General features: G+C 36.8%; 1 protein-coding gene across 1 annotated transcript; it reads right to left on the bottom strand.

Moving 5' to 3' along the window:
- Positions 1-1,037: 1,037 nt before the first annotated feature.
- LOC126824331 (protein PIF) lies at positions 1,038-23,605 on the bottom strand. The gene is made up of 7 exons (XM_056101730.1): positions 23,570-23,605; positions 21,027-21,105; positions 20,533-20,739; positions 17,866-18,063; positions 14,540-14,719; positions 2,260-2,627; positions 1,038-1,196 (listed from the first exon to the last, which is right to left on the bottom strand). The coding sequence occupies exons 2-7, from the start codon at positions 21,094-21,096 to the stop codon at positions 1,038-1,040; spliced, it is 1,182 nt and encodes a 393-aa protein (XP_055957705.1). The 5' UTR covers positions 21,097-21,105; positions 23,570-23,605.
- Between the last annotated feature and the right edge of the window lie 212 nt (positions 23,606-23,817).

Here is a 23,817-nt window from a genome sequence, read left to right as displayed (position 1 = left end):
CATTGTGTGTTTTGAAAATCGTCAGCGAGCAAGTTTATAGCTTAATGTTACATACGAGGGTGTCCCAAAGGTTTCTGGGCTCACCATGAACGGATCGCCCAAACTCAACCAATCTGCTCTTGTTTCTAGAAAAGTATCTCAGCTTCCTCATATGCAAAACATAAATTCCACGTGCTATAATTTCCCATATATAGCTGTCAAACAGCATGACCCTCTCGTTTGTTCTCAAAATGGAAAAAAAACAGATGCAGAGTCACGATCAAGTATCTTCACTTGAAAAGGCTTACGCTGAAGCAAATTCGTGATGACATAAACACAAACATTAGTTGGCAATGCTCCTTCGTACAATCGGTAAATTAAGACGAACCACGGTTTGGTCGCTTTTGTGAAGTGACCATAACCATCCACGATAAAGTTGAAGCTGTTCTCGACACAACAATACAGGACAGACGAGTAACTATGAATAACTGTTAGACCTTTATAGCTACTGCACATGGCATTAGCACACCATCAGGAGAATGAATAATAGCCATATGCGCATAAACAAAGTGTCTGTCCATTGGGTGCCCAGAATGTTGACTGGAGAACATAAACGCTAGAGCGTGGTGGGTATCGGAGAGCTACGGATTCTTTCTTAGGCTATATTGTTACTCCGGCAGTTTTAGGGTCATGTGACAAATAGTGGGTCTCTGACCGGTTAAATATGCTGGGGAAGCGGTATAGCGAGTGCATTGATGCCAGTTGGGGATACGTTGAAAAATAAGTATAACAATTTTCATATAGACCGCATATTACTTAGGGAAGGCGGAAACGTTTGGGACACCCCTCTTAACTTATAAAAAATACAATATATGAATAAAATAAAAAATACAATATATGAATAAATAAATGTAAAGGTGTTAATAATACACAGAGCATAAACAATAACAGAGGTAATGAAAAGTATTTATAATTCTATGATGATATAAGGAATAATAGCTACTAGACTAGACTGAACATTATTAAATGAAACCTGCTTTAATAGTCCACTATCTATTTCACAGAAACTTACTTTGAGTTGCACTTGAAGGAACAGTTTTAGGGATACGGATTGATGAACCAACAACATTTACTCCATTGGAATCCATATTTCGTACAACACCCGATAGACTCCAACCATCAAAATATAATACAACTTCTTTCCATTGGTTAATACCCTACAGATATATAAAAAAATAATGTTTTTGGTTTCGCGAGAATAATTAGATTTTATTTGAAAAAAAACAGCCTATAACGCGTGTTAAAACTACTACGAATATGACGGCGTTCACTCGAAGATACTTTCTCATGAAAATATTTTTCGGGTAATAATTTTTATTAAAAGTAAGGCAATTTTGGTATAAATGGGCTTTTTGTCTGCGATATCACCTCGGTGGAAGCGGACGTAAAATACAACTAACTCGCACACATCATATCGAACTGACAGACACTGGATTCCCACACAAACACCATGGGACGCACACATGACAAAAATGAGGGTACCCCTTAACAACTGCCTTCTCTTCCAGTGACGTAAGGGGCGAGTCTTTTGTTTTGATCTAATGGTTAACGGTTGTGAGAACATTAAGAGAATTAAACGTCCACTAGATTGCGATACAACAACAGAAAAAGAAGTTGGAAGAGGATATTCCAGCTGACAATGGGTTTTCCCTCAATCAAGTTTTCTTGAAGCAAACTTTTCTTCTTTGAGCGACATTTAGCAACTGACATAAGTAATAGACACTAAAACATAATATGGAACATAATTCCTATTTTAATTAAAGCGGCGTTTCGTTGAGGGTTCTCTCAACGTTTTCAGGCAAATTATAATGAAAATAATGTACAGAAGGTTTATATACAAAAACAAGTAACAGCTAATTAACCATAATCAACCATAATCATTATCATTTGCTTGAAAACGTTGAGAGAAGCCTCAACGAAACGCCGCTTTAATTAAAATAGTAATTGTGTTCCATATTATGTTTTAGTGTTTATTAAGAGAGAACCCTCAACGAAACGTGGCTTTAATTAAAATAGTAATTGTGTTCCATGTTATGTTTTAGTGTTTATTAAGAAAACTTTTGATAAATAAATTAGTCTAAATATGTTTTTAGTCCAAATATATCATCAAATCACAAACGGCATCTTTAATTGTTACAAACGGTTGTAACTGTCCCATACAATGTCACATTTGACTATATTATGTGGTTTTAATGAGTAATGTAATTTTACGCTACTTACTGCAGTGGGAGCGGAGGTTTTCAAAGGTGCAGTATAACCGCCGTCTTCAGTTACAATACCAAGTGTAACATTCCCATTTCCAACTGTGATATACAATCCTGGGCGATCTATACATCCACCAGTACTCAAAACGACCATATTGTCTCTACCAGATGTTTCTCGGTATCTTACTTTAATCGCCAGTGGGAGAGCAAAATCGATGTTTGAATAACGGGTTACGGTAAGTCGCTGACTGTTCAGACCACTGAATGTTGCGTATTCATTCTTGATGGAGACACCACCAATGTTTTGTATCCAGGCCCCACTAGCAGTATCAATAATTACATTCTTGGTGAAGTCCAGGTCAAAATCGGGATCACAGGCATTTACTTAAAAATAAATGGAACTAAACGACTGGTCCTCACATGTATCAAATCATTGTAGTATACTCTTCCAAAAAAGTAGGGGATGTTATAATGCAAATACCTACCCAGGTTGTGATATGATAAATAGTCATGGACACTTGACATGCTTTGAGAGTATGTTCAGAGATGAAGAACTTATCGCCCCAACACAACCACTGAGCTGAATGTGCGACACGCAATAGCGCCATACACGTGGGAGGGGTTAATTGTCAAATTTGACACATCAAGGAAGGGTTGATGAAATCTGCTGCTTACTGGTTTATCCTATCCATGTTTGCTTTCCTATCGGTTCTTGCATAAGATTTACTGATAAGCGTATCTTTGCTTTAGTGTGTTACGTTTAATTTGATCGGGAGTCGTGTTCGTCGACGTCAACGTCAACGTCATCCGACAACACTGCAAGAATTGGCCGTGGCACTGCAAGAGGAGTGGGTCAGATTGCCCCAAATCGTGATTGGAACAATTACTCATCATTAAGACAAAAATCAAAAACGTCCATTTTCACTTTTGACAATGTATCTCTTTGCGAGTGAATGGGGCCGTCAGATAAGTCGCCCATATGAACTGATTATGTTCTTGTATAGGAAGTTGGCCTGTTATTAACATACACTGGTTACCTCTAATAAAAACAGCAGTGCATTTCCGCAGTTTTGTATTGTTTCTGAATATCCCCTACTTTTTTTGAAGAGTATATTATCATTAGCATTGCCCATAAATGCAATGTTAGACAAGCGGTTGCCATGCAAGATACGCTCTTATTTTGCAAGGTAAAAAGGCGATTTTTCGTCCAATCAGAGGCCATGGTACAGGATGTTAAGGTTCGGATTTTAAAATCGTATAAAAATTAGTATTACATACTTTTACACTATTTGCGTACCATCATTTGGGTATAACGGTGATATATTTGAATGGTTTTTAAAATCTGATTAAAAACTGTGACCTCTTGAGGGTCCACTAGCTAAAAACGCAATTTTTCGTACAACCAGGGGCTATAAATTCACAAAGTTACGGTCTGATATGTGCAAAAATCAACTGGAACCGATATCTTTGGGATATAAACATATACATGTATTTTAAGTTTTATCAAAATCGGACAAAAATTGTAACATCTAGAGGGTCATTTTGTCGGCAGTTTCGGACCGATTTTCACGTGAATATCGAAAGTAACCGAGATCTTTGGGATATAAACATACATTTTAACTTTAATCAAAATCGGATAAAAATTGTGACATCTAAAGTGTCCACAACGATGCTATTACATACTTTTACTCTATTTGCGTACGAGGAGCGGTCATTATTTCAGGCAGTTTCGGACCGATTTTCACGAAATTTGAACTCGATTGTCATTTGGCTGTAACGGAGATCAATTTGAACGCTTTTTAAAATCGGATAAAAGATGTGAACTCTAGAAGATCCACAAACCAAATTGCGATTTTTGGTACCATCAGGAGCCATAATCCAGGAGGTTATGGTCCAACATGCGCGATTATCGAGTTTAACGATATCTTTTAGATATAAACATGTATTTTAACTTTCATCAATGTCGCATAAAAATTGTGACCTCTAGAGTGTCCACAAGCTAAAAATGTGATTTTTCATACAATCAGGGACCTTAATCCATGACGTTAAGGTCCGATATATGCCAATATCGAAAGGAGCCGAAATCTATGGGATATAAACCTATATTGCAAGTATCGTTAAAATCGGATAAAAATTGCAGAGTGTCCAGGGGCGACGACAGTATACGTCCACATGAGAATGTGAACGGACGGACGGATAGGGGCGACGACAGTTTACGTCAACATGAGAATGAAATTGTAATTGTTTATAGACAATTACCTATTCTCAAGTTAGAGTTTTAAAATGTGTTTATATGTCTTACATAGCCATACAAAAAAAATCATTGCATTATAATAAATACTGGACAGAATTATAATTTCTTTCAGCAATTTTTCTACCTATTTCTATACATGTATTATAATATATAGATAACGAGCACAACGGTCAGATGCCACATTTAGATATTGCGTTTGTGGAATCAGCACTGTGCGTAAGTTAATGCCCTAAATCAAATCTGAACATCTGAATTTAAAAAGAAGTATTACATATATGTAAATATACATCATGTGTAGGAAATAAAATGAAATGAAATGGGGTTTAACGTCCTACTGTTCTGCTCCGAAGTGGGCTAATGAAGACGGGCATACGCCATACAGTGTGCTATGAGGGAAATTTTGCCCGGACAGCGGCACTACGGCCTATTCTTCTATCGAATTCCAACTGTCAAGGGATCTTTTACGTGGACACCATTGTGTACACGGGACCTCGGTCTTTCGTCCCATACGAACGACTAGACAGCTGTCCTTGTCAGGCCCTCCGTCCTGCATCAAAGGCGTTTTTACGAGAAACCGATTAGGGCTAATCGATTTGCATTTCCTTTCTAAACATATTTACGGCAAAAATTAGCCTAATCGGTTTCACCTAATTGTCGTATTTACCACGACGATTTGCCAAATCGATTATGCAAATCTTCCAACTTGCTCGTCTGCCAGATTGACGATTCGATTTCCAAGATGGCGTCCCCAACAAGGGACACGACGTGCCCGACGTAAGATCATTTTCTTTTGAATTTCAAAATGAATATATGGACATTCCTAATAAAATACGGGGCATTTGGGGACAGTCAACTGGTACATTTTTTCGTTTTTATTTTTGGGCGGTGTCGTCAAGAACATAATAAAGAAAAGTGAATTTTTTTAACATTGTTCCTCAATTCTTCAGTCTCCAGCCATCTTGCGAGGCAACTCATCGCGTTTACGAGAACCGATTCGAATACCAACTCGAGACCTATGTCTTTGTACAAAACGAGATAGGCAATCGAAACCGATTTGTTTTCTCGTAAAAACGCCTAAAGACAATTCAACATTAACTCAATCCAAACTTGAAACAATCCATTGGTCTTGTGCGTTTTACATGTATTTTGTGACCGATATGTTTGAGTGAGCTGTCGAAAATTTTGGAGCTCAGAGGAAAATAAATGAAAAAATAGTGATTTTAACGATACTTTAAGGCTAACCTGTGTATAGACAAATGGTAAATAATATTTGGAACACTGATAATGTACCTTTGATGCGTGATTATAATCAGGATTGCTATTTTCTAAGTTCAAGACGAACTTTGTTTACATATCGGTAAGGGCGCCATATTGATTTTCCTGTCTCATACGACTACAGGTATAGCCAACGACATCTCTCTTCTGACTGAATTTATCTAGTGATCTGTATAAACAAAACTATGATGAAATCACCAGTAACTACCAGAAAAAGACCCCCTACAAGATCCCCAATAGAGATGCAGCTAATGGCTGCAAACAAAAATGAGACACTATAGAAACAAAGAGTAATCCAACAGGACATAAAATCAATGTTATCAAAAGCAAGTTACCCATCAGTACCATCACACCCCCTGCCCCGGTAACTGCTAGAGAATTATTTGATTCAGAGTGCATTACTGAACAAGAAGACAATTTTGAGGACCTGCTACACTTCCCTGAGGCAATCACCTGAGGCAATCAAAGACATTGATAAAACCCTGTTAGCAGACACTATAAGTACAATTGCTTTGAAGGTAGCAGACTCTTTCAGGCAGGCTCCTGCTCAAAATTTCTTAAGAAATATGATAAGTGAGATAGTAAATGACAGTAAAAATTTGTGACTCCACTGAAGGAAGAAGTGAATTGTTTATAGAGCTGACTAGAGTTACAAACTACCTGAACAAAAAAATACAGATGAGATCAGATGAGTTGGAACAGTATAGCAGAAAGAATTTTGTCAGAATAAATGGAGTCGAAGAACAAAATAAAGAAGATATTGAAAAGAAGTCACTTGATGTTTTGCAGATTGTATGCCCAAATATTATTTCCAGTGATGTGCAGAACTGCCATAGAGTTGTTAAACCAGAGACAGGACCAAGACAAATAATTCTTAGATTTAACAGCTATAAAAGTCAGAGAAAGATATTTAGTGACATGAAGCAACACAAGAACCTACCGGAAAATGTCTACATGAATGAAGATTTGACAAAATATAGATCATATATCTATAGTCTTACAAGAAAGGCCTACTAATCTAAATCATTAGTCAGTGTTGGACCATAGATGGTAAGGTATGTGTAAGACTTAATCCTGTCTCAAAAGACGAATTTGGCAAGGTCAAGTGAATTTTAACTCCCTTATGACTTCCTAGGCTACACCCCCAGCGAGGAGGACATAATAAAGTATTGCGGTGAATCCATAATGCCAGTTCCTAAACACTCCAACCACATTAAAACATTTGTTATGTAATTTTATTACCTACCTTTTCTACCATAGTTTGTATCTATGTTTAGGCAAAGATGAAAAATCTGACACCAAAATTCTACATTTATTTAGCATACAGGCAGTGCCTTTATTATTTGAAAATCAATGAATTATCTGATACCATACCCTACCTACCTTAATTCTTTTGATAGACTTAGCATTGCCGTTTCAGCAAAAAATTGAAACATTTGATATCAAACTGGCACCTGTCTCTATCCCACATGGTTAATTTCCATGTTGTTCAACGACTTTGACATATCAGATGTGAAATAAATGCCAAATTCATAGATATGATTACTAAGCATTGTTAGTCTACTATTAAAAGTATACTTACCTACGAAATTAAAATAGACTGTGCCTTTATTGTTGACTATCATGATATAATTGATATTCATACCTACCTTTGATTACTAACAAACTATTGATTATCATGTATTACTTAATGCACGCATGAGTACCTACCTTATATAACAGTATTGTCTTTATTGTTGAATATTATGAAATACTAATATTGAAACTTACAAATAAAGTATAGTAAACAATGTCCATAGTTAAATACTAGACATCCATATGCATACTTACCTTTGCTATAGAAATGTATCTACTGAAAAACTTGATATCCATATTTGATATCCATACTATGGTTCATGCATTTACTGTGTGTACAGCATTGAAACACTTGATATTTATTTTACTATGGATAATGTAGTTTGTGCTCAACAATATTGAACTGTTTAATATCTATAATATTACGGATCATGTATTCTCTACTCAAACAATATCAAAACATTTCATATCAATATTACTATAGACTATAGACAAGGTATTCACTGTATGTTGAAATATTTGATAACTACATTGCTATACTCAATGTATTTAGTGTTGGAACAACATTGAAATGTTTAATGTTCATATGGCTATAGACAATGTATTTACTGTTTAAACAACATTGAAGTATCTGATACGCATATTATTATAACTAATGTTATTATAGTATGGCCTATATTGAAATATTAACATTGAAATTTATTTACTGTGTGTTCAATATTGAAATGTTTGATATCCAGATACTACAAAAAATTTATCTACTGTATATAAAACTCTGATTGTAATATTTTAAACCCATATTACTGTAGATAATGTATTCACTGTGTGATAACATTGCAATATTTGATATATGTATTACTATGGATAATGTATTTACTGTTTAAACAACATTGAAATATTTGATGTATTCACTGTGTGTTCAACATCGCAATATTTAATACCAATATAACTGTAGATAATGTATTTATTATTTAAACAGCATTGAAATATTCGATATATATATATATATATATAGAAACGCCAGGTTGGTATGTTACTCTGAAAAGACGCATTGTGTAAAACTTGCCAAATGTTTTTATTGTATATTTGTGACCACATCTCCAACTTTACCTGAGCAATAAGGCTCCTTCCCAAACACAGAATTGAACCCAGGAAATGTTATCAAAAATGCAACCTGAAATGGTAATGTGCTCTCCTTGATTTTCATGTAACTCATGCTGCACGTGCTGTTCACCGGGTCCAGCCCTATAAAATGCACCCCCATAACTGGTTGAATCATTCACACTACAACGTCAGCAGCATGCCACGACTCACGACAGCTCAGAGGAACCAGGCGCTTGGAAAACTCGACGCTGGCCACACTGCCCAAGCCGTTGTCAATCACTTTCAGGTCAAGGTTCGGACCATCTACGGGATTCAGCAATGCTTTCGGGTCACCAGCACCACGAATGGCCGCCCCCGAACTGGTAGACCGAGGGTTACCACAAGGCGACAGCACGTGCAGAATCCCTTCACACAGGCATCTGAGTCAGCATGTCAGACAGTGGGAACACACGGAAGACCCATCAGTACCGATACAGTGCGCCGACGTCTAACCAGAGAGAACATCCATTGCCGTAGACCTTACCGTGGACCGATCCTAGCCATCGATGTGAACGTCTACAGTTTGCCCAACAACACCAGAACTGGCGACACAGGCAATCGAGAACTGTTCTGTTCGCGGATGAGAGTCGGTATTGCGTATCACCTGCAGATGGTAGGACCAGAATATGGCGTCGACGTGGCAAGCGTTATTCTGACCAATGTGTCATGGAACGAGACTCATGGGGAGGTCCAAGCATAAATGGTTTGGGGTGGAATCAGCCTGAACCAGAGAGTGGGTCTTGTGGTGTTCCAAAATCTTGGTCCAGGGAGAGAAGGCGGTATCACAGCAGTGCGCCTACATCGATCAAGCTCTCAGAACTCACGTCATACCACATTTCGCACGTCATCGAAACAACGTTTTCCAGCATGACAACGCCCGTGCCCACACCCCCAGAGTTACTCGGGACTTTCTACAGCAGAACGGTGAACATCTTTGGGATGAAATTCAGAGGAGACTTAATAACGTCGTACCGAAAACAAACACAGCCGATGGATTACGCCAGGCTTTTCTGAGAGTGTCGTTCCAGGTGCCAATGGCGTTCTTCAATCGTCTGGTCCACTCCATATACAGACGCTGCGCTGCTGGCTATTGACACTCGCGGTGGACACAACAGATACTGATGTATAGACTGTGTACAGACTCTAAACCTTTGAATTGTGATGAATTAATCACTAATGTGTCAACATACTGATCCATTTAGTAAGTCGTTTTCTCGAATGATTTGATTAATGTCTCTGATGTTGAAATCGTACTGACGATTTTTTTTTTTTTTTTTTTTTGCTGTTTAGTTTACATGTATTACTATAGATAATGTATCTACTTCTTAAACATCTATAAAATACTTGATAGCTATATTATTACAGATAATGTATTTACTGTATATTCAACATTGAAATATATATTATTGTAGATAATGCATTTGCTGTATATTCAACATGGAAACATTTGATGTCCATATGTTATAGATAATGTATGCACTGTGTGTTCAACGTTGCAATATTTAATATCTATATTACCATAGAAAATGTATGTAATGTGTGTTCCATGTATACTCTTCAAAAAAAGTAGGGGATATTCAGACACAATACAATACTGCGGAAATGCACTGCTGTTTTTATTAGAGGTAACCAGTGTATGTTAATAACAGGCTAATTGCCTACACATGAACATAAACAGTTCATATGGGCGGCTTATCTGACGGTCCCATTTCACTCGCAAAGAGATACACCGTCAAAAGTGAAAATGGACGTTTTTGATTTTTGTCCTAATAATGAGTAATTACTCCACCAATCCTCGGCAATTCGGCGTGGCATGCTCCTAATCAACCGTCCAATCACGATTTGGGGCAATCTGACCCACTCCTTTTGAATTGCCACGGCCAATTCTTGCAGTGTTGCCGGTTCACGTCGACGAACACGTCTCTCAATCAAATTAAACGTAACACACTAAAGCAAAGATACGCTAAACAGTAAATCTTATGCAAGAACCGATAGGAATGCTAACATGGATAGATAAACCAGCACGCGGCATTTTTCATCAACCTTTCCTTGAAGTGTCACATTTGACAATGAACCCCTCCCACGTGTATGGCGCTATTGCTTGTCGCATGTGCAGCTCAGTGGTTCTGTTGGGGCGACAAGTTCTTCATCTGTGAACATACTCTCAAAGCATGTCAACTGTCCATGACTATTTATCATATCACAACCTGCATAGGTATTTGTATTTCAATATCCCCTACTTTTTTTGAAGAGTATATTTAATGTATGTTTAACATTGGAATACTTGATATCCATATTACTGTAGATAATGTATCTACTGTGAATAGCATTGAAATATTGAATATCCATGTTACTATAGCTTGTGTATCTATACTGTTTGAGGAACATTTGATTCCATATTATTATAGCTAATGTTTTTACTGTATGGACTATATTGAAACATTTGACATGAATTATTATAGCTAATGTATCTACTGTATGAGCTTTATTGGAATAATGGATACCTATATTACTGTAGATAATGTATTTACTGTATGAACATCACTAATTTATATCCAAATGTCTACGTAAATTTATGTACTACAAAGATACCTTCCGCTAGTTACAGACAATGACTTTATTTCTTGAATAATATTGAAATATATACTTGATAGCAAAATTTACACAAAACTGTGGCCGGAAGATTTTCAATTATAACTTTAATATTAATATTATCCAAAGCCTCTGGGCCCGATATATTTCGACCGGATACTCGAAACATGACAACTTATGATCTTCCCCTATTTGGTTGTATATACCACTACTTAATAATATTAAGAACTCTCGATCATTTAAAAAAAATCTTACCCTACCCGAACTGTGCACCTACGTTTACAAAATAATACAGCAATACTCCTATTCTTAAACCTCTCATTTATCTGTCATATATTTTTTTAAATCAGGGTAATTATATTATCAGGTAATGCAGAACCCAATCCAGGTCCATTAGCTACGTCGCCCGTCTCTTACGGCTGTTGTTCCGTTAATCAGTCCTCCACCCAAGTCCCTTGTCCGTTGTCCACAACAACGTGCATAGCCTAAGAAAAAAAGTTAACCTATTCCCGCAGAATTATCTGCCTTTGATATTATATCTATAACTGAATTAAAAACATACCAAATGCCACCATTTTAATTCCAAGCTACTGTACACCAATACGCAAAGATAGGACTAACAGCAACGGGAGAGGGTTCGCTGTTTATGTACGTAATACCATATCGTTCAAACGTCGTACTGATCTTGAGAACAAGTCTATCGAATCACTTTTGCTTACTTTGCTCTTACTACAGACCCCCAAACTCCGATAGGAAAACTGACAATCAAATCGTTGACTCATTTCTCTTGGCTAACAATGACAATGTTTATAAATGCTTAATAGTAGGAGATTTTATTATTGACATGTTACGGAATACACACTCGATAATACTCGACGCCATAATATTACTTGATTCGAACAGTTAGTGACAGCACCTACAAGATACCAGGAAAACGGCAACAATTCTTTAATTTAATTGACTTGATCTTGACATAATTTTCCTGAATTTCTGCAGTGATCATTGCCCTGTACCATGCGACTTATCTTTAAAAATTTCAAAGGCACAGTGTTTTAAAAGAACGGCATGGGATTACAATAACATTGACATCGACAAACTAAAACGGGATACAACGGCAAAAAAATTGGTACGATCTGATAGATGGAAAAGCCATTGACCGTGCTTCTATAGAAATCACAAGTGAGTTAATATCAAATGCCAAGGTCAAACACCTAATCGAATTGTAACCATTCGGCCCACCGATAAACCATGGATGGCCGGAGAAATTAGGAAATTACGCAAAAAGGAAAATGGAATACACAAAAAGCAACGAATCATGACATCCATTGGCAACATTTCAGATCTCGGCAACCAATATATTAATCTTATCCGAACTGCAAAAATTAAATACTATTAAAAACTTGACAATAAAATTAATGATTCAGAAGATTTTGGAAATAACACCCTTTGGAAAATATTTAACTCATTTCTGAAAGGCCAATGGACAACTTAGAGAGATATGCCACCCTTTTTGTGAACAAAGACACTCTTTCTACCCCAGAAGATAAGGCTAATTCACTCAACAATTTCTTCATTGAACAATCCGAATTAAACGACACCTACACCACTTTCCGCTCTATTAGACAAAATTCCAACTCACTAACGCAGATCGTATCAACCCATCAAGAAGTTAAAGATATCAACAACAGTTTGAATATATCCAAAGCATCTGGTCCCGATGACATCAGTGCAAAATTACTTAAATCCATTTCCACTGAAATTTCCTCTCCACTTTGTACTTTATACAAACTCCCTCTAGAAACAATAACGGTTCCCCAAATTTGGAAATTTGCCAACGTCACGGCCATATTTAAGAAATGATCTCCTAATGAATGTGGAAACTACAGATCTGTCTCATTGTTATGCATTATAATTAAAGTATTTGAAAAAGTAATCTATAACTTCTTGCGGGATTGTCAAATATTAACAACATTTCAAAGCGGATTTCTTCAAGGAGACAGTACTATGCAATTACCTTTCAAACAGACAACAGAAAGTAGTACTGAATGGAGTTGCCACTGAAGCCAAAGTAATCCCTGCTGGTGTCCCCCGTGGTTCCGTTCTCGGTCCTTTGCTTTTCCTCATTTACATCAACGATATTGTTGAGAATATTAAATCTAATGTCAGATTATTTGCCGATTATACCTCGCTCTTCCTCAAAATCTATGACCCGATTGCAGGCGCCAATACTCTTAATACTGATCTCGTAACTATTAATGACTGGGCTAAAACCTGGCTGGTTAGCTTTAATCCCTTTAAAACTGAAACTTTGACTATTAGCACAACGACGAAAATTACAAAGTCACCACTAATATAAATTAAGTCTCTTTCCACAAACATTTAGGCGTTACGTTTCAAAATAACGGAAAGTGGGATGTCCACATAGGAAATTTATGCAAAAAAGTATAAAAGCTAGTAAACTGCTTGAGGTCTCTGAAATATCGCTTGAAACGTAGATCCTTACTGACTATCTATATATAACGCTTAGATTCTGCCCCACTTTAATACGCGGATATCGCTTGGGGTGTGTGTTCAGAACTACTAACAAATCAACTTGAGCACCTGCAACTGGACGTACTATGCAAATCTGCGGAGCGGTTAAAGGTACGAGCCACAATTCAATCTTCTAGAAAATCTTCGTACAATTTTAGAAATATAAATGACTTCACTGAATATCGATGTATAACTAAATTATTTCCAACTCATTTGCATTATCTGCAATAAAGGAATGGAACCGGTTAGACCTGTCAACAAAAAGTTCAACAAGTCTCTCTTCTTTTAAACAAAAGCTTTCCGAACGAGACCCCAAACCCCCAAAACATTTCTACATTGGTTCTAGAAAAATTGAAATTATCTACAGCAAACTACGACTTCCATGCAGTGTCTTAAATGGTTACATGTTTTTTTAGACACGTCTCTGAAAATCCAGCTTGCAATTGTGGTCACCCTTTCGAGGATAGTGAACACTATCTTTTACACTGTCCAAACTTCAATACTTTTCGACGAAAAACTATTTCTACATTACCTGATGAGTATAAGAACAGCAAAACTCTACTCTACGGCCTGCGTGCTTCCGACAATGAAATTAATAATCTTATCTTTAAAACAGTTCACTCATACTTCAATTTAAATAAATGATTTTACATTATTATTATTATTATTATTACATACTATACAACTTTAGGTGCATTCAACTAAGTACCGGTTGTATATGTTGTATATAGTGTATACTGGTTTTCATTATTAGTATATAATTTATATTGTAAATAGGGATAGGGGTCTGACATAGGCATTTTGCCTGTTCCCCAATTTCCCATTCATTTATAGTGAATAAAATATGTCTCAAAAAATGTGATTTTTGTAAACTGTAGACCAGAAAAACATTAAAAGAAAAAACACCGTTAAGTTTCAAACTTACCAACTTTCAGATCAGGACAGGGACCTTGAGGAACAATAGAGCACAGACACTTAGCAGAGTCGAAGTTGGTTCCTGCAGCACAATCCATGATCTTGACATAAGCACCTTCATGGACCTCATATTTACATGGATTGATTATACCATTAGCCATAGTGTGGGTCTTGTATGTATTTGTGCATTCTGACGAGAAAAATAAACTCGATTAATTTTAGCAGCAACAGTGTGTCAATATATACTCTTCAAAAAAAGTAGGGGATATTCAGAAACAATACAAAAGTATGCTCTCCGCTATATTCCGGAAACAATGGTCCGAGAAATTCCTCGCTAGTCTTTGCTGTACTGAGAGCGAAATCTTGTTTTTTGACCGCCCAACTAAATCTCTCCTCAAGAGAATTTGTATGACTGACGGGTGTGACCTCTTCATTAAATATCAATGTTTGTTAGTAAGCCTACTGATTCAAGTAAAATTGTACACTTGGATGTATCGGGAGCAAACATCGATACCAGCATAGGTAAATTGTCCCGTCGCTGAAGTTCGCTATTGGAGCGAAAATTCTTTTACTCAAATCTCCGATATAAGCCTCCGATATAAATTCTGTAAACTTGTCTGCTTGTACCAATATTAATTACTGCCCACGTACCTGTGTTATGTATTCAATAATATGTATCCATATTTACGAAGAAAATGCATGAAATATTATTATTATTATATCAGAAAAGCACAAGTCGTATTCCTATCCAGTTTGTTGAAACACAATATGCCACGTAACATGACAGTCCGTCTTTTTGATCTAGGATCTTCACCAAGTCGATTAAATGTATTTAGAGATGGTGAAAATATTGTTTGTAACGCTGTAATTTGGAACAGAAATTTGCGGTGAATCTGGCAGTGTTTAGTGAAATTAGGTCTAATCAAAGGAAACACTGCGAGGGGTATGGTTCTCCGCATGCATCTAACATCAGTTTGCAGCATTGTTGTATAAAGAAGGTAACAAACTATTGTAGTACTGTTGTATAATACAGCTACTGTCTGAGTCTTGGTAAATTTTAAACGGATTTCTTCGATTATGAACAAACTACTTAACTTTGGTTATTATAAACTTACCTGTGTGTTTGTAATGAACTCCCGTTCGATAAAATCCATTGCACAACTAATTATCACAACGATGAAAACAAGTTCTCTCTTGAAAAATTGAAATATCACAAACTTTTCCCAGAGAAAAATACCAATATGGAAGATGGTTACGTCACTCTGCGGAAGATATCATTTCGTATTAGGGGTGACAGAAATTCAAGTACAATTACGAGAAGAATCCATGACCACTCGGACCAAAGACCACCCGGTTCAAGACCAGTCGGACCAACTGATAGACCACTCAGCCCAAACAAATAGACTACTCGGACCATACAAAAAGACTATTCGGACCCAACAGAAAGACGACTCGGACCAATAATAAAGTGTTGTTTTAATAAATTGATAATTGCGTTTGTTTTAATATGATTACTCGAACCAATAATAAAGTGTTATTTTAATAAATTGATAATTGTGTTTATTTTAATATGACTACTCGAACCAATAATAAAGTGTTATTTGAATAAATTGCTAATTGTGTGTGTTTTAATATGACTACTCGAACTAATAATAACGTGTTGTTTGAATAAATTGATAATTGTATTCCAAATCGCAAAATATCGAGAACCACACTTGCAGTCACGTTTAATAAGGGGCATATAAACGTCCGGTCTTCGTATTATTATGTGCTGTTTATATTAACGCATCAAGGGCGGATAACTTGAAAACGTGTCTCCCCCCCCCCCCATATATAGTAACCCAGGGGTTAGTGGGGTAGAACGGAATGAAACCACTGGGGATACCGCGAATGTGGAAAAAGTAAAATTAGGCTATCAGACAAGAACAGTATACCCGTATATGTAGAAACTGTCAAAAGTCTGGACATACCGAGTCTCATTTCAAGAGTAAAGAAAAATTAGATTGATATTTTTTTTTGGCACCATTATTAATTAATTTTAAAACTAATCGTTGATTTATTTTCCGTACACAAAATTGAACCAAACAACTCTAAATATAAGAATTCCGTATAACAATTATTTGCTTCTTTGTATTGTGGTTTAATAATAAATAAATAGCATATTGCCTAGCCTTATAATATAATTTAATTGGTCCGACTGGTCTTGTTTTGGTCCGACTGGTCTTAGTCCGAGTAGTCTTTGGTCCGAGTGGTCTGGATACCTACGACAATTGGCATTGAGTTTGAGCGTTCGCACACATAACTACCCGCATTCCTGTATTTATTTACCGTCTTTTACATTCTAGTAAAATCTCTGAAAATTTTATAGCTTTACTTTTTGAAATATTTTGTTCTAATTATTATTGATTAGCGACTCGGATGGGATTATTTACTTTTGAACACGCATGCCGCACAAACACAACTATACATTCGTTTTACGGGCTTTATCACACTTCGGTCAAAACTGTCAAATCGAGAATTAATGTTCCGCTTCTTACGGGGTCATACGGGCTTAGTAGCATTATATACCCACCCGGGCACCCAATAGACACGCTGAGGGCTGCCGCAACACGCTTAAAGATGTTACTGAAGCGGTTATTATTCGATCGAAAGAATGCGTATAAAATTAAAAATACACTCAGAGAATTCGGAGGTAAGCTTCATGATCCTTGTTAAATTATTTATGACATAAAGAAGATAGAATATTTATAGTTTATACATGACTTTATTTTTAGGAGTATCCGTGCAATCAGTGATATTTTAATTGTGAAGAAAATTTGATAGACTGGCGATCAATGGTTTCCATATAAATCTCCTATGTAATTGCCTTCAATTGATATTTTTCGTCGCCCAAACCCATATACGATCAAAATGATCGCGCTGTCAAACTATCTTTCAATGTTAACCAACCCCCGCAACAGGTATATTGGATTCGACCAATATGTCACGAAGACATTGTTGACATCGACTCTGTCGAAATTACAAGTAAATTTTCAAATTTTTCAAGAGAGAACTTGTTCTCATCGTTGTGATAATTAGTTGTGCAATGGATTTTATCGAACGGGAGTTCATTACAAACACACAGGTAAGTTTATAATAACCAAAGTTAAGTAGTTTGTTCATAATCGAAGAAATCCGTTTAAAATTTACGATGGTTCACACAGTACCAAACTATTTTAGTATTGTTGTATTACGTAGCTAACAAACTATTGTAGTACTTTTTTTATTACGTAACACACTTATATGGTACTGTTTTATTACACCATACTGTAGCTAAGGCCAGTAACAACAACTTACCTAAAGATCGAGGTGTTTTTTCATCGTCGGTGCACTGGAAGGGGCACGTAGTAGAAGCTTTGCATGTTTTCGAGAAGGCGTCAAATTCGGGGGTGCTCTGTGGACAACATTTGGTCTCAACAATCCCATTGGTACAGTTGAAGTATGCTCCACAACTCATAGAATAAAATAGGAGCGTTTTATTACCATTACATTCACCTAAAAAAAACATTAACTTAAACAATGAAGCAACAAAAAAATCATTTTCACCAGCAAGTACGTTACTTACGTCGTACTATAAGATTACTATTAGTGAATAGTGAAAAACTACAACCGTATACATTACAGTATTACTTATTCTGTAAAGGATTCTTATATACAGCTGTGCGCTATAACATATACAATAATAATTAAATTAATCTTGATTATGATCAAGAAAAAGAAAAGTATATATATGTTGATGAGCATAAATCAAGATAATCATTATATACTCTTCAAAAAAAAGTAGGGGATATTGAAATGCAAATACACATGCAGGTTGTGACATGCATTGAGAGTGTGTTCACAGACGAAGAACTTATCAACCCAACAGAACCACTGAGCTGCACTTGCGACACGCAATAGTGCACACTGGAGGGGTTCATTGTCAAATTTGACACTTCAAGGAAGGGTTGATGAAAACTGCCGCGTGCTGGTTTATCCTATTCATGTTTGCTTTCCTATCGGTTCTTGCATAAGATTTACTGTTTAGCGTATCTTTGCTTTAGTGTGTTACGTTTAATTTGTAATGAGACGTCTTCAACGTGATGAAGGTCTACGTGCTATTGGCATGCTTCAAATGGGTTCTACGCAGCGAGCAGTAGCCAACATGCTTAATGTGTCATAGTCTGTGATCAGCAGACCGTGGAACCGGTACCAACAAACACACAATGTTGATGATATACCTTGTTCAGATCGTCCCAGAGTCACTACACAAGCCCAGGATTGATACATTCGTACACAGGTCCTGCGAAATCGAGGACAAACGGCCAATCAGCTTTCTGTAAATTTGTACCAAGTTACAGGAATTCGAGTTACACCCCAAACGATTAGCAATTTGCATGCGCGTCGACCGCGTGTTGTGCCTCCATTAACTCGCCAGCACATGGCAAATGGGCGTCAATGGTGTAGGCAGCGTAGAAATTGGGGCAATCGTCGATGGGCGCGTGTAATGTTCTCAGATGAGTCCAAATTTACTATGGATTTCACCGATAGGCGTGCTCGCGCTTGGAGGCGTGTATATGAGCGTCATGCTGACGTTAATGCCAGACAGCATGACAGATTCGGGCGTGGGTCTGTTATGGTGTGGGGAGGATTCACCATGACTGGCAGAACAGACTTGCATATTGTTCAAGGAAGGGTCACTGGTTTGTACTGCCGTGACCACATCCTGGTAGCAATAGTTCTGCCCTATGATCAACGTGCAGGTCGGCCGCGCTCATGTTGTGAATGACTACCTCTAGCGTCACCATATTGTCCATATGCCTTGGCCAGCCATGAGTCCTGACCTTTCCCCTACTACAGAGCATGTCTGGGGCATGACCGGGAGACGTGTTCGTCGACGTCAATGTCAACCGACAACACTGCAAGAATTGGCCGTGGCACTGCAAGAGGAGTGGGTGAGATTGCCCCAAATCGTGATTGGGCGGCTGATAAGGAGCATGCCACGACGAATTGCCGAATGTCTGAGGATTAGTAGAGCAATTACTCATTATTAAGACAAAAATCAAAAACGTCCATTTGCTAGTGAAATGGGGCCGTCAGATAAGCCGCCCATATGAACTGTTTATGTTCATGTGTAGGGAATTGGCCTGTTATTAACATACACTGGTTACTCTAATAAAAAACAGCAGTGCATTTCCGAAGTTATGTATTGTTTCTGAATATCCCCTACTTGTTTTGAAGAGTATACGTCAGATATACTGATAGTAAGGGCGCAGTTATTGGTGTGACTTGATACGCAACGTAGGTATTTGACTTTGCGTAGAGTTGTAACCATCGTAACACAGTAATTCAAAGACGATTGTTAAAGTGTTTGATGGAATTATTTTGCTGTCCTTGAATAAGACACACCATTCCTATATCTACATATAGAGGTAATTCTATAAATCCTTCAAGGCCATTTTCATAGCCAGACGATTGCGAAATGAAATGAAATGGAGTTTAACGTCCTACTGTTCTGCTCCTAACCTGGGCTAATGAAGACGGGCATACGCTATACAGTGTGCTATGAGGGAAATTTTGCCCGGACAGCGGCACTACGGCCTACTCTTATATCGAATTCCAACTGCCAAGGGATCTTTTACGTGCACGCCAATGTATACACGGGACCTCGGTTTTTCGTCCCATCCGAACGACTTGACAGCTTTCCTTGTCAGCCCCTCCGTCCTGCATCACTGACAAGGGAGAACCACGCCGGAAAATCTGGATGAACTTTCTCGGCCAATGCAGGGATCGAACACCCGACCTCCAGGCTAGCGAGCTAGCGTCTTACCCACTTAGCCACGTAATCCCCCAGACGATTGCACTGCCAAGGGATCGATAAACCTGCTGATTGGGTTTTTTGCTCTTGATGGAATAATATTATCAAGCCCTGTCTTCCCTTTTTTTTTCTTTTTTTTTGAATGGTGTCAAATTTTTGTAACTTACCTTTATAGCAATCAGATTTCGGAAATGGTACACAATTCTTCAATTTCTGATTCCAGAAGAGTCCATCGTTACAAGCTTTATCATAAACAATGATATTACTACCAAAATCTTCTTTTTTGCATTGGACGAATCTTCTGCAGTTGTCTGGATTGGCCTTATAGCCAACCCCATTCTCCAAATCACAATTATCACATATATTAGCGGGAACTGAAAATTATATTTTGGTTAAAAACTGTCCTTAAGTTTGGCTTTATTCGCTAATGCTACTGAGAAATAAATTTAATTTTATATAGTACAATGAATTTTAGTTCCTTTTAAATTATATCCGAACTGACATTTGTAGACATATTTTATTGAGAGTTTTGTTTTATTTGAAAAAAATCAAGTTTAGTCTAGGTATGCATTATTTATGGCCAATATTTATGGTCGATTAAAAAAATATTGATAATATACGTAAAGCTATTTAATTACTAAAAAAAATAATGAATACTTGCTTGTTGCTGAGTTGACCTCGGCGAAACAAAAAATCAATATGGCGATACGAAAATACATAAAATTCTTCATAGTTTACTTCTGAAATATGTACTGCAAATATCAATAATAATGCTCAAAGGGAACAGGCACAAAGATATGGGGCGATTTTGAAATTCCTGTTCAGCAAAAGCAAAGGAGGAACACGTATTATATATTCACAAGAAATAGAAAACCAATCATTGGCGACATGGCCGACAATCAATGTAATTATAATAGTTTGTTATTTGCTAAATGCTACAAATATATATTTATATACAACTGAAATTAAAGATGGCAAAACAAAACTACATTTTTATACTAACGTTTTCACGGCGATAGCGCTGTAACAACCCAAGAAAATTATAAACTGGCTACAATCTAAGAAAATTACTTAGCGGAATATGGTCAATTTCTTTAATATCATAAAGTCTATAAACAATTACAAAAGAAAGACAGATAGCAATGTTTAACGGACTATTACAGATAATAAATGATTGAAAGCTATGATTTAGAAAGGATTCAGACATTTTGTTGACGATTCTACAGTAGATAATTACAAAATACGAGACAGAGAGTAGGGTCGCCTGTCCAACCTCGTGGGTTTTCTCCGGGTCCTCCGCTTTCCTCCCACAGCTAAAGACCCCTACGCGCAAGCGAAGTATTGAAATAAAATTACACCATGTGTTAGTCCCGAAATGACCTAGTTTGTGTTGAGTGGACGTTAAACCCGATTTCTCTCTCTTTCTCTCTCTCTCTGTTTATTATATAATGACCAGCTGTAATCTCCGGCCATAATTGAATCTGAAATATAATACCTGGCCATAGCAGATTGGTCAACGACTATCTGTCCGTTCGGGGCATCAACCCACCCCAGACTAATACTGACCAATCAGGTCACGGGCATGGGTGTGGTATCCAAATTCAAAACTGGACATCGATCCGGCCCAGTAAATAATTAAATTCAGACTAAATGTTTTATCAACAACCGAGCCCAGAGAGCCGATCTGGGAACAAGACTGCTACCAGATGAAAAACCTGTGGATTAAGTATTGTAGAACGAGTATTGTAAATATGTTTATAGAAGAATAAAAAGTATTGTATGAAGCTGAAACTAGTCTTGTCATTTGAACCTGATAGAAAGCAATACTGTAACAGAGTTGGCTGAAACGCCACTGTCGTCCAAACAAAATTTTCCCCACAAAGTATGTCCGTGATAATTATCCCGGTGGGTGCAGAAAAGTAGGACGCTAAAACTCCGTTTCATTTCAATGTTCTTGCACGTTTAGCAGAATTGGTAAAATTTTACCAATAGTATCGAATATTGGGGGCGATAACACATGACGACAAATTGAAAGGCGCCATGCAGCTAAACATTACTTCGAGTTTTTGCTATAGCGATCAGACTACTTTTGCCTGTTAGACTTGATCATTATTGATCTCATATAAGCTACATTTGATAAATATCCTGCAAAGAAAAGAAAAAAAATATACTCTCCTAAAAATGCGAATTTATTTGGGTAGGCCTACTATTGATACAAACCAATATACTCATTTACACCACGGATTTTAGCTGACATTGACTTTATTATAAAATCTACCATGGTTTTTGTTATGGAGCGGAATGTACGACATAATTCTAACTCTTATCCTAGTAATATGTAAATTTTAATGCATGTAACTTCTTACTTACATATGGTATTAGTATATTTAGCTATGTAAAATTGCCAATTTATATGATTTATTTCTAAAATATTACAGTTAAAGTTTTTATTTTGTTCTGTTTCCGTGATTACTTATAATTTAGTGTTATATTTTCATATTGTGGTCTAGCTGTTTAGTTGACATTTTGTAAATACTACAAGGCATGATGAAAACGACAAAATACCCCCATTAAAGTTACAAGTAGCACCGTGTAATCGTTTTAAATCGCGGCTAAAACAGGCCATGTTAAAACCCTAATGGAACCTAGAACATTGAAAACAGACACAGATCTGCATTGTAAACATCCTCTAAAAGTTCCATATTATGTTCCGGAGTAATTGCCCCTCCAGTGCAATTATTTCAAGATTTCTTGAATCTGTATCTAGAATAATTTACACGTACACCATACTTATACCCAAAAATGGTTTCCTTTATTTCTGTTTTCGCTAGAAGGAACACGAGAGAATTTCAGACATTCTTTCTAGGACACATGAATCGTTTTTCAATAGCAGTTCAAATAACTCAGTACTTTTTGCGTTTAGCGGCCTTCGTTCCAAACTTACCTTCTACACAGGAGCTTCGATCAAAATGCTGCGCTAGCTATAAGCGTGATGACTTCCTACACAAGGTACTAATTATATACATGCATTCCGCTCTATACCGCTTCCAATATTTAAAAAAGGTACAAGTAAAAATCAAATAAAAAGTATTTAAAAAAGGGCAAAATTGATCATTTTTATAACTAACGCTGAAGTCAGGCATTTTTTTCTTTCAAATATTTAAAAAGCACCTTAATGTATTATTTAATATAGATGTTACTTACGTGTTATAACTACTATGAGACCTGAGTATATCGCTTTCGTTGTCTGAATATCCGAGACATCGGCGCTCTTTTATACAGCAATGAGATAATAATTTGGCGTGAAAAGCGCTATTCAATAGCTTGGAATAAAGGACGCTTTGTTTGCTTCCCATAATTTTCTGAACAAGCATGCATTGAAAGTTACAGTATAGGTAAAGCCCCTTATTGTTACATCAATGTTATTACGTGTGTCAACACTCTTTATATAG

Source organism: Patella vulgata, chromosome 6 (assembly GCF_932274485.2).
Source record: "Patella vulgata chromosome 6, xgPatVulg1.2, whole genome shotgun sequence".
Lineage (NCBI taxonomy): Eukaryota > Metazoa > Mollusca > Gastropoda > Patellidae > Patella > Patella vulgata.
The sequence above is the reverse complement of the archived record's forward strand: the minus strand, read 5'-3'. Positions and strand labels throughout refer to the sequence as shown.